This window comes from Pelophylax lessonae (assembly GCF_965119305.1).
Source record: "Pelophylax lessonae genome assembly, chromosome: 1".
NCBI lineage: Eukaryota > Metazoa > Chordata > Amphibia > Anura > Ranidae > Pelophylax > Pelophylax lessonae.
Genome location: NC_138768.1, coordinates 740,624,036 through 740,637,432, shown reverse-complemented (window position 1 = coordinate 740,637,432; position 13,397 = coordinate 740,624,036). Strand labels below are relative to the sequence as shown.

General features: G+C 40.8%; 1 protein-coding gene across 3 annotated transcripts in view; it reads right to left on the bottom strand.

Annotated features, from left to right (window-relative positions):
- LNX1 (ligand of numb-protein X 1) overlaps positions 1-13,397 on the bottom strand; it is a 282,665-nt gene that overhangs the window by 65,621 nt on the left and 203,647 nt on the right. For 2 of the 3 annotated variants that reach the window (XM_082256708.1, XM_082256710.1), the window contains one exon: positions 8,626-8,760. The exons of the other annotated variant lie outside the window; for it this stretch is intronic. In XM_082256708.1, coding sequence (XP_082112834.1) covers positions 8,626-8,760 — 135 coding nt within the window. The remainder of the gene's footprint in view (positions 1-8,625; positions 8,761-13,397) is intronic. 3 annotated transcript variants of the gene reach the window in all.

Sequence of the window (13,397 nt, the reverse complement as noted above, 5' to 3'; positions counted from 1 at the left end):
CGGCCCTGGAGAGAGAAGAAAAAAAGGGAGTTGATATGTATTTTATAAAGTGCTACCCCCAATAGCGCTAAGACCTGTCTCTGCTACAACCCAATTGTTTCCCTCCATGTCTTGTCCTTTTCTTTTGTGGCCATACTTGCCATCTTTAATAGTATTTAATCATTCTCTGGGTCTGGAAATGCAGGTGATTGATGGACGCAGGAGGAAAGTTAGGTGTTTTGTGCTGCACATTCTAAGATTCTCATCTTACCTCTTGAAGGAATGGCTTTGGCTCGTTCAATAAACCTATTTCACCTATGCAGAAGTGATACTGTCTCTGCCTTAACTAAAACCTATTTTACTGTAAAAAATTGAGGCTTATCCTGAAGAACTTTTGGATCTGTTCTGTTCACAAACGTTTTACCACAATGATTACACGGCTGCTTTATTAAAGTCACTTTGATTCAAATGTAACATTTCCCTTCTATCAACAGTTTGCCCAGATGTGTCTTTGTTTAAAGAATGGCTGCTTAAACACGTCATTAGGGAGAGACATTTCTTCCTCCTGTCTCAGACAGATCGGTGACCCAGCTGTGCACTCCACTTCTCAGCATGCAAATCACTGACTTGCACTAACATTTGTTTTCTTCAATGACCAATCATCTTCAATATAAGGATGAATGATAGTTGGAGGAGTCGGCGTGCTATGAACCAGATGCTGGGATGTGGTCACAAGGTTCTCGATCTAGGCTTTAATCCAGACACAGCAAAGAAGTTAAGCCTCTTACAGCTGTTATCATAACACGTAACATTTTGATATAAGAGACAGGACTAGCATTGTAAACTGCCTGGGCTCACATCTGCAGAACCCGCGATAGAAGAAGCAGACCTAGAACAGGTCCATTTTCTCATATACGAATGATACCCTTTGCAGTGAATGAAACTTTATTTTATTCCGAACTAATATCTAATGGAAGATGAATGCGGCTGCTTTTAAACTCAAACACTCCAGGAATTTGACTAGTTACACTGGAAATGCCTGGATTGTTTGGCGAGCTAAGAATTAAGAGAAGATTACCAGATACTAAACTAGTAATCCTTAGTGCTTTAAAAATCAGAGTAGTCACCAAAAACAGAGTTATATAAAGATATAAACTTCTACATAAAAAAGCATTAGGGGACAACCAAAACGGAAAGATGTTCTCCAGGAAAGAGACTCTTTGGGGAGATTTACTAAAACTGGTGCACTCAGAATCTGGTGCAGCTGTGCATGGTAGTCAATCAGCTTCTAACTTCAGCTTGTTCAATTAAGCTTTGACAATTAAACCCAGAAGCTGATTGGTTTATATGCAGAGCTGCACCAGATTTTGCACTATTCACTTTTAGTAAATAAACCCCTTTGGTAGAGGGGGCTTCTCTGTGATCTGCACCCATCAACTCATTGATTTACACAATAGATAAAGGAGCATCATGGGTGGAATTGATCAAAGCTGGAGCAACTGTGCAGGGCAATCAATGAAGAAAAAGCATCCAGGAGATGCTGGGATTTTGATGTGAGTTCATACAAAGTAGGGAGAGGGCAAAAATATTTGAAATGCTCACTGGCTCAGGTTAGACTGCTCACAACAGACAGGAATTCCCTCCACACACAATGGAAGGAGTGCCAGACCATAAGATAAGAGTCCAAGTTCATTGATTAGTTTGTACTTAAAAACAGCCAATGCATTTTGGGATTCAGAAAAAATAATTCCAATTTTACACACTATTTGTTTTAATATTTTTTTTAATTGATGGTTGTCAAATAAGGGTTTTCGTGTACCATTTATGACATATTTGTTTTTATTAGTTCTTTAACCTGTGAGTCTTATTTTTAAACATCTGAGCAATAATGTCAAATTTCATTTTATATTTAATTGTTTTATCTCAAGTGTATTAATTCTGTTACACGAGGTATAATAATATGACTAAATACATAGCATCTGATAATATTATTTAAAAAAAATGAGCCTATTACACATTTTCACTTACCATCTGATATTTCTTCATCTTTATTTCTATGCATGTGTACATGTGTGTGTATTTATTTAGGTATGCATGTATATGCATGTTATCCATAATGTTCTATGATTGTTAAACCTATTATTTTATTAGTCACATTTATTTTTACTTTATATTATGTTTTGTTGTAGTCCTGATGAAGGGGGAGGTTTTTTTTTTTAACCTCTTATATGCATTAGCTGCTTTTAAGTACAAACTAAGAAATAAATTTTGTCAGGCACTTCTTTGTGCATCTTTTTTCCGGTGCATGGTGGCCAATCAAACTTTGTCTTCAGCTTGTTTAGGAAAGCTTTGAAAATCAAAGACAGAAACTGAATGGTTGCCATGCACAGCTGCTCCGCTTTAGAACTTTATTAAAGTAGTTCTAAAGGTGTTACCAAACCTAGTAATATAAAAAATGTTCATCAGCCCCCCCCCCCCCCACACTGCCCACAGCTTAAAAATATTGTTTTTACATTAAAATACTGCAGCTATATACCTTGTTAGCTGATCTGTATACTGCAGTCACATGATACTCTGCAGGGTCCGAGATTTCACTGCCTCTTGAAATCCTCTATAGCCTGTGTCCCCATGCTTTTATGGGAGGCGGATATCCATCAATCAAGATATGACATCCCACCCACTGTGTTCTTTTTTAGTTACTGAGCATGGAGGAGGATGGAGGGACTGAGCTGTCATTCAGGATCTGTATACACGCCCAAATGTGTGATGGTAATACCATGTGACCTGAATAGCTCAGCTAAAACCAGGAAGCCTTCTTTCCAGCAATAGAGACCAATCTGAGCATGTGCAGCTGAACTGCACTTACTGTGTCTTATTTGGACTTGCCCAGAGTGAACTTGTAGGAGGGGGAGGATCTGTGCATACAGGATCACACAGCATTTTTACACAATGCAGAGGATTAATCACTTAAGTTACACAGTGAGTTTAACAAGCATGCTATTCTGCATCTACAGACAAATTTTACTGTTGTGGGTTTAGTAACACTTTAATGCACTCTCTACATTAATGTAAAAAACCTTCTGTGTGCAGTCCCCCCCCCCCCCCAGCCCCTTTGTTATACCTACCTGAGCCCGATCTCAATTCAGCACTGTGCTCCAGAGCAGAGGTTCTCTTGGCTCTCTCTATCCTCACTAGATATTGAGACAGCATCAGGAGCCTATCACAACCAGTCGGGAGAGAGTGGAGAGCAGGGCTGAGCCCGCACGTGTGCCCCCATAGCAAGGGGCTTGCTATGGGTGCACTGGGGGGGGGGAGTTATCAGGAGGGCGGGCAGGGGACCCTAGAAGGGGAGGATCAGGGCTGCTCTTTGCAAAACCATTGCAGCTAAGTATGACATGTTTATTATTTTAAATAAATAATTTTAAATTAGAAACACTTTAACCTCCTTAGCGGTATTCCCGAGTGTGGCTCGGGGTGAAATTTTAGTGCCAATAGCGGTAACCCCGCGCCACACTCGGGGTACCGTCAGGGAGCATCGCTGGATCCTGGAAGAGGTTACTTACCTTGTCACAAGGATCCGGCGATGTGTCCCTGCAGCATACAGCGGCCGGATCTTCCGCCCGATGCTGTGAGCCCCGGCTTCCGTCTCCTGCGACGTGACGCTCACGGGGGGGTGGAACAAACGGAAAATTCAAATAGTATAACACACAAACACACTGATATATTGTAATCCTATTGGATTACATTACAAAATAAAATAAATTGACATTAGTTTGCCCCCCAGTGCCCTTTCCTGCAGTTTTACTGTACTTTATATATATATATATGTATATATATATATACACACGTATATCTATATATATATATGTATACACACACATACACACATATACATATATATATATGTATATAGATATACGTGCAGGGCTTTTTTTCTGCCGGAACGCACCAGAACTCCGTTCCGGAACCTTTGGCAACCCTGTCCTCTCCATGCTCCAGGGCCAATCCTGGGCTGGTGCACCGAGCTGCCGGAGATGGGGGGCACTGAAGCTGTGTCATGTAATACAGGAGCAGCAGCGCTGCCCTGCACTGTCCGCTGCCTCTAGCACTGGTTGCTAGAATCGCCTGCCGCTTGTCGTCTAGCAACCAGTGACGTCACATTATGCGGCCGAGGAGAGGACCCAGCATTCAGAGCGGAGGAGGGAATGACTTCCTTCTTCCAGTTCTGGCACTCATGAGGCAGGAGTGAGCGAGCCAGGCTCCCGCACCATAAACCAGCATTAAAAGCTGCCCCGGAAGGACCAGATCATCCCTGCAAGACAGGGCATCACAGGAGAGAGAGATCCCGCTCCTACAGCAGCACCGCTGTGACTCCTGCCCCCCGCTCTGCAGAGGATCCCAGCATGGCCGACACTGCACACACAGCAGCCACCACACAGGGAAGAGAACCAGGTGAGCCTGCTACAACTCTCAGCCTCGCTCACCCCAGCACCCTCCATGCTACCTCAGCCACGGATGTGTCCTATCTGAAAAACTGGCAGAAGCAGTAGAACAGAGGAGGAACTTCTTCCTCCTCCGTGCCTAGTGAGTTTTGGCTCCACCCACCTCCTCCAGCATGGCTCAGAGCCATGCCACTGGTGACTGCTGAAGACAAGCCAGAAGACTGAGAGACTAGGGGAATATTACATGAGGTTAGTACAGATTCCTGCTATCTTACCTTTATAAATGAATTTTCCCACTGCAGTCTGCTGGGGTCCATGTACCAAAGGACAGCATTGTGGACACCAGGGGTTTAGACCTATAGGACTTGTTCACACAACATCCACAGTGACAGAGGCCTGCAGCTAAGACATTCACCAGGCTCTGTCCATCCATCCAGGAGACAGCTCAAGTGGTTTTAATGTGGTCATAAAAAACTCTTTAGCTCTACTGTTGGCAGTGGTTGTTCTGTCCTCTGACCAGTAGGGGTGGTGTGCGGACAGTCAGGTGGACAGATGAAGTGGAATCTGTAGTTGGCTCCTCTGTGACTGTGTGCACTGAGCAGGTATGGGGGTAATCTGTGTATAGAGGAGATGATTGCTATTATCAGGAAGCTCCACCCCCCTGACCCCTCCATAACACAGATAGAACATGCAGAGTCAGTGTGCAGCAGGAGGGTGGAAGTTGCTGGGGAAGCACATGGCTCAGCATGTCATCATCACAGCCTAACATCCAACCTTCATTTTATTGTGTTCTAGATAGAATGTGGAAAGCAGTCTGTCTGGTCTTTACTTCCATTCACTTCCTATGCTGTGATTCCTGTCCTTTGACCCCACTAGAGGGAGACTTCCCCTCACTTCCTGACCATGTAATGCCAATGGGGGAGATTTCCTATTTCTGTGACACCACTGGAAGGAGACTTCTCCCCCAAAAAGGACACTTCTCCTCCCCCCTTCCCAATTCCTAACCCTGGGACAGGAACTGCAATAAAAATATTGTCAGAGGTTTAACCCCTTTCTTGCTGTACTATAAATGTGTTCTTGTCTGTGTCCCCATGTAATATGGTTCACATCATCTCCTGTAGCATGTCTGCAGTCTCTGACCCTCTCCTGTAGCATGTCTGCAGTCTCTGACCCTCTCCTGTAGCATGTCTGCAATCTCTGACCCTCTCCTGTAGCATGTCTGCAATCTCTGACCCTCTCCTGTAGCATGTCTGCAGTCTCTGACCCTCTCCTGTAGCATGTCTGCAATCTCTGATCCTCTCCTGTAGCATGTCTGCAGTCTCTGACCCTCTCCTGTAGCATGTCTGCAGTCTCTGACCCTCTGCTGTAGCATTTCTGCAGTCTCTGACCCTCTCCTGTAGCATTTCTGCAGTCTCTGACCCTCTCCTGTAGCATGTCTGCAATCTCTGACCCTCTCCTGTAGCATGTCTGCAATCTCTGACCCTCTCCTGTAGCATGTTTGCAGTCTCTGACCCTCTCCTGTAACATGTCTGCAGTCTCTGACCCTCTCCTGTAGCATGTCTGCAGTCTCTGACCCTCTCCTGTAGCATGTCTGCAATCTCTGACCCTCTCCTGTAGCATGTCTGCAATCTCTGATCCTCTCCTGTAGCATGTCTGCAGTCTCTGACCCTCTCCTGTAGCATGTCTGCAGTCTCTGACCCTCTCCTGTAGCATGTCTGCAGTCTCTGACCCTCTCCTGTAGCATGTCTGCAGTCTCTGACCCTCTCCTGTAGCATGTCTGCAGTCTCTGACCATCTCATGTAGCATGTCTGCAGTCTCTGACCATCTCCTGTAGTATGTCTGCAGTTTCTGGCCACCTCCTGTACTATTTGGCGAAAGTGTAATTTTCACCTCTGAGGAAGGCGTGGCTGGGGGTGGGGATGTGGGCGGAGTTGGGGTGGAGTTGTGGGCGGGGAAGGTGAGTTCCAGCACCTATTCTTTGAGAAAAAAAGCCCTGTATACGTGTATATATATATATGTATATATATATATATATATATATATATATACACACACTTTAACTTATTTATAGTTATTTATTATATTATAATTTATGATTTTGGGTTTCAAACTTTATCATACCCGAGATGTTATAAAGAAGAATGCACAGTAAAAAAAATCATATGTAAATAGTTGGTTTGGGCTGCTCGTCCTTAAGAATTACTAGCAAAATAATGGTACTGCTTTCAGCACCTAAAATCGGAAACAATCATACCGCCAGGGAGGTTAATATCTAAGAGGGGTTGTCCCAGTATGATTGTAAGGCAGCAAATATAAAGCTGGATTCACATGAGGGCAATTAGTGAAAGTTCATGAACTGAAGGTTGTAAATCATTAAGCAGTTGCCCACCCTGAAAACAGTAACGCTTTATTAGATAAGCCCAACCATTTCACTTTCAATGGTTGGTTCTGAGGGCTGAATGTAAAATTGTAACCGCCTTTCAGGAAGAGCTCCTAAAACCTATAACAACACATTTTCCACCACCTACCAACACCTACTTGGAAACACCACAAAGCCAGATAAGCAGTGAGTAATTTCTGTCTGCCTGGTACTTTTAAATATTTGAATAATTTATAGACATTGTATCTGCCAAAATACATAGAATCCAGCATCACCACTACCTACATATGACCATGTGATAAGAAAATTATGACATTTTAAGTGTAGGTAAAGCAAAATTAAAAAAAGTAGGGAAGAGTTAGATCCTTTGTTAAGTTTCTATTGTGATCTGTGTCCCTGCTGAGGAGATTTGCCCCATTGTTTATCTTAGTAATCAATGTCACTGGGATACAAAAATTGAGAGGAAAGCCAAAACTTTTGAGTTGTTAACAGAAGTTAAGAGATAGGGGAAAATACATTCTTTGGGGCACCTGTTCCTGGGACAACTCTTTAAGATGGGTTCCTACCACGTTGGAGAGATTTCCTCTAATTCCCTGTTGCGTCTCTGGGAGAGGACGTGATGGGCAGTACAGTGGTGAAGTGGTTAGCACTTCCGCTTAGCACTAGGGTCATCGGTTTGAATCCCAACCACGACACTACCTGCATGGAGTTTGCATGTCCTCCCTGTGCTGGTGTGGGTTTCCTCTGGGTACTCCGGTTTCTCCCCACACTCCAAACACATGCTGGTAGGCTAATTGGATCCTGTCTAAACTGGCCCTTGTATATATATGTATATGAGCTAGGGACCTTAGATTGTAAGCTTTTTGAGAGCAGGGACTGATGTAAATGTACAATATACAGTATATGTAAAGCACTGTAACTTGACGGTGCTATATACGTACCTGTAATAAAACAATGGGAAAGTGAGACACAGGCTGCTACAGATAACCTGATAGGGAGTTTTTTAACCCTTCCCTACTCTGTCTGAAATAGATTTTACACTTTAAAGCAGGGTCCCAGCTCCTTATCTATAGACAACATAGCTGCCATTTTTGTTGTGTGATTTTGCTCCCCTTGGTGATCACACTTTTTTGGCTGTGGATTTTGGCAGTGGGATAATGAAAATCAATTCACAAACGTTTTTTTACATCTGGGCTCAATGTCACCAGCACTCTGAAACTTATTTTCCCCACATCACCTCTCCTAGATAAAGGTTTCTTATAACAAATGTTTAAAATGAAATAGTTTTCACATTGTATTGTGCTTAAAGGATAGCTAATCTCCAAGTTTACCAGTTACCAGGTTACCAAGCACAGAAAAATAACTTTATTATCTTGCTAGAATGCAAATATCCTTGTAACATCCTGTGTAATGGACCAATATATTAAGCATGTATATAATGTTAAACACACTTATTAGCTTTCCCATCTACCTTCTGTGAATGTCAAAAGAACACCTTCCTATGTAATGGAGATGAGGAGCAGAGTTAGGATTAGTAGCTCAAATCAGGAACGCAATCTAATAAGAACTATGGCACCTCCACTGAGTAAGTTTTGCCATCCTAGGATATGAAGTGTTTCAATAATGGGATTACCAGATAAAAATTAAGGAAAGAAAGGCTGAAAAGAAAACGAATGCAGCAACTATATCTAATCACTCATACGCTGTAATACATAAAATGTTTGTTTTTGGGTTTAGATAGGCTTTACCTATCACAGAGGGGAATCATGCAGTAAATTTTTATTACAATCATACAATAATGGTCTTTTTCTTAAAGTGAAATACCTTGTTAAAATGGTTTCTGTCAGTGGGACATTGCGGCGGGCTGCTGTTGTTATGCCAACCAGCCTCCTGCAAGATATCAGGGGTCTGATGTCTGGTCTGTCGTGAAACAACTAAGTAAACCCCCTCCTCGCTGGCCTGTGTGATGAAAGACAGATGTCAATGCTGCTGTTTTACTGACCCAGACAGCAACTTTCTTTTAAGTTCAGAGAGGTCAGTGAAAGGGCCAATCAAACCAAAATACAAACCGGCCTATAAAGTAAAGCTATGAATAACATTTATATGAGCTTGAGCTGCTAATAAGATATGAAAGTATTTGAGATAAAGGTAAGATTGTGGGGGCAGATATTGTAATCCCATTTAAGATTCCACTCCTCACCATTTCCTGTAAAGAACATAAAGCTTCCTACTATAAATCAGTGCTTTCGGATTATGGTTACTTTTATTGTGTTTACGTTATTATTCTTATGATTGTTTTAAATGAGGCAACTTGTGTTGTAAACGTAATGGCCCTTTGACTTACAACCGTGTAATTTTACCATCAGGGACACCTTCTCTCAGGTAAATATTTGGAGGAGAAGGGCTAATATGTTTTTCCATAATCTTAAGCAATAACATATGGAAAATGCATTGTAGCTTCTAAAGGCTGACATTCTAAATGTCAATCATCAAAGCATGCAGTCCACAACTTACCAAGAATGGGTTGATGGCAAAACTACTAAATAATGACAATAGATATAAAGAGATCTTGTACTCTTTGAACATTCCTGGTCAGTACAAGACTTGATAATGCAGCTATAATTCTGCACAAACTTCTTTCCAGAATGTTTATCAACCTAGAGGTGATGAATAATTTGTGATATGTGCCAACATCTCTCTAAACTCTATACAATACAAACTAACCACTCATTTGACTTTAAAGGCACATTTACCAGACAGAATAATAATAAATATTATTTTATCTAAACATACTGTACATCATAAAAAGCTTTTGACATAAAAGAATATTGGCTGATATAGATTTTTATACAGCCACCAAGTCCATGTCTCATCTCTATATTATCACATTTTAAAGTTAAATCTATTACATTGCTTACATTAGTGGAAACAGAATCCCAACATGTTTCAAAAAACTCTTCTTCAGGGGCTTGATCAAGATCACATATATACATAAGGGGAGTCAGTTCAAAGATAACAACGGTCCCAGCTATAGCCCTAAAAGCACCTGGGCAGTGGTGGGAAGGTGCCACAATGACCCAGGATGATCAAGCCAACAGTGAAGTAAGCATAATGTAAATCAGTGTAATAAAACCCCTAGAGGTCCTATCCCTACCCATTCAAACGGCCTGAGAACAATCAATCTGATATATACGTGATCCCATTCAATTCCTTTAGGAAGAGTTTTTTTTAAATGTATTGAGCTTCTGTGTCCATAGATAGAAGCAACACAGCAGATTTAACTTTAAAATGTGTAAATATAGAAATGAGACACAGAATTCGTAATTGTACAAAAACTATATCGGCAATACTGTATACTTTTATGTCAAAAATGTTTAATGATGTCTGTTTAGATTAAATATTATTTTATAGAATTCTGTCTGGTAAATGTGCCTTAAAAGTCCCATGAGTGGATTGTTTGTATTGTATGAACTTATTTCTAGGGACAGCCCTACAATAAAGGTGACCATAGATGTTTTAGAGACATTTTACGTTGCCTAAAGCTTCTGAATAGATACTCGCTCTGTAAGAAAAAGGAGCAAGCTGTTCAATTTATATCAAAGGTTGCTTTCCTATTCATACTTGACTTTTTTTTTTTGCAAAGCAAAAATAGCTTGGTTCAGATTTACTAAGTAAGAAGACCCTTGCTTCATTAATGAAAACCTGATAAGGGCTTTCCTGGGGACAAGGCCATTGCTTCCAGGATCTAAACGTAGGTTTTTTTTATCACTAATAATATGCTTTACAGCATTACCGCAATGCAGTCTTAACTAACTATGCTAGAATAAGGTTAAAATCTACTCTATTACATTATTCAAAATGAACCATTGAAAATGTTAGATTTTGGTTATTCAAGCACCAGTAAAAACACAAGGTACTTCAAAATGAAATGTTTCTAAATATATTAAAAAATATGCAGTATTCCCATGCTTGAAGAAAGCTTGTATCAAAGGAAACCTGTAATTAGGCAATACTAATCAATCTAAAGCTGCTGGTGTACAGCCAGGCATCATAATGTACCTGTGAGTACCCTGATAGTACTAGCTGCCTTCTCACCTACTGATGCAGCCTCCTGAAAACCTTGGGTATAGGCTGCACATGTACCTTGCTAGACCTGAGCACTGTCACTTGGGGGGGCAGATAAGGAGGTGTATTCTCAGTCCTATACAAAGACCAACTTTCAGAACTTCAATTTTGCACATTTTACCTGAGGCTTACCATTAAGGGCCGGTTCACATTTCTGCGACATTTGTGCGCCCATCGCATGTAATTCGGAGCGCACTGTTCCTTCATTACATGCGATCAGAGGTGCGGATGCCAATTCAGCCATACACTTTGTATGGCTGAATTCGCACTGTATCTGCACCAAACACGCACATGACCCTTTTTTCCAGCCGCATCAGGATCGGATCGCACAGTGGTTCACACTTGTGGGATCCGATCCTGTGCGAACTGTCAGATCGCACTGCGATATGCGATCAAACTGGGGGTGTCGTTAACATTTCATTGACACCCCCAGCGTATCGCATATGGCAGTGTGAACTGCCAGATGTGCGTTTGCAATGCGGGAACAGGCTGCGAATTTGCAGCCTTCCCGCATCGCACAAGTGTGACCCGGCACTCATTGTCTGTGAAAATAGATTATGTGATAATAAAAGAGTTGTTCCCTCCCCATCATGTTCTTGGACAATCAACATCTGCCATGTCATAGTCCATGATTATTGGATTAGGGTGACTGGCTAGAAATGCTAGGGTATGTTTCTGACACTCATTAGAACTAAAAAAGCTACTTGGACAAGCAGCAAAACATTGTCAACTTTACAGAACAAGTCCAGTTCAATTTGACTATTTGCTACTATCTCATGTATATTCTAAACTAAAAAAAATACAGCTGATTTTATGTATCCCTATGTTTTGGTGGTATTACTAACAAGAAGACAGCTATGTTGTGGGAAGAAAATCTCCCTTTCAGAATCAGAAACTTTATCTCAAACACGTTCGGCTCTTATTGTCTTTTAACACACATAAACTACAACCATAGCTATTATATTTGACAGGTTATAAATTCATCATCCTTTAATTTAAAAAAACAAAACAGAAAGGAAATTTGGTTGATTTTAAAATAACTAGCACGAAGAGCTTGCTGAGGCTTGCACAGGCTGGTTACCATTAAATGTACAAAAAGAGTTTTGGACCTTTTCAGTGTATTCATTTTAAACATAAGGGCAAGAACTGAAACCCAACAGATTTTGACACCATCTGCTCAAAGGATTGGAGGGTGCTGTTTTGCAAGGGTGGAATGTTACATTCTGTAATTTGGAACAGTGAAGTCTGAAGGAGCCCATTGTTTTTTTCTTTTTTTTTTGGTGAAGCATTTATATGGCACAGAATGGCACTAAGATTATATGGGGTTAATTTACTAATGGAAAAATAGGCTGTTCATTTTGCAAGGGGATTTTCACTTTATCTGGGAGTTTACCCTTAGCTTTGGGAATGAGGGAAGTTCTGCTGACTTCCTACATCAATTTCTGTGCAAGCATTTTTCTTTTATCCTCCTTGCATGTGATTGCACATACACTAAACTAAAGGAAATTCCATTGCAATGTGAACAACCTATTTGTCTAAAGCAGAGATATGCAAACTGTGGCCCTCCAGATATTGCAGAACTTCAAGTCCCATGTGGCATAGCAAGACTCTGACAGCCACAAGCATGACACCCAGAGGCAGAGGCATGATGGGACTTGTAGTTTTGTAACAGCTGGAGGGCCACAGTTTGCATATCCCTGGTCTAAAGAAATCAACCCCTAACTCCCTTCAGGGGTTGATTTCTTTAGACGAGGGATCCCTTCATAGTTATGTCCCAAAAGTTCATATCAAAAGGACAGGCTAAACAGTAGTTTACAAAATATTCATCTTCACTGTGGGGATAAGACACCCATGGCAAAGTGATCATCATTTAAACAGCTTTACCATGTGCATGCATAATCTGTGCAAGCCTCAGCCAGTACAAACCTCCATTTAGATTCCAGTACTGAACATCTATGAAAAGGTAAACACATACCAATGAGTGTTAATCACAAGTAAGCAAAGAATAAAGGGATTAATAAAGAAAAGCTGAAAAAGAAACAGAGGTTATATAATTATTGAAACATTTTAGGTTTTTTAGAAAATTTGACAAAGACATTAATTTTATTAATAATTCATAATTTTAGGATTAATGCATTGCAGATCATCAATAGATACAGTGAGTGGATGCAGAATCTGTAGATTGTGTTGGAGGAAACAAGAAGAGTATTAGATAAAAAAAAAAAGAAGAAAAAATAGCCAGTGATAATTAGGACTAGCATGAAGTTTAGTAATATAAACATATTATTTAAATGAATAAAGGTACCAAGATTTTCTATTCTGACATAAAATGCCCAAAATCATAGGGACATATTGGACCCCATGTATAAAAAGTGCCTGAAAGGAAAACGTTTCTTATAGCATCCAATCAATCTTAATATATTTTTCATTTCCAGTAGGGGGTAAATTATTGCACAATAGACAAACAACAA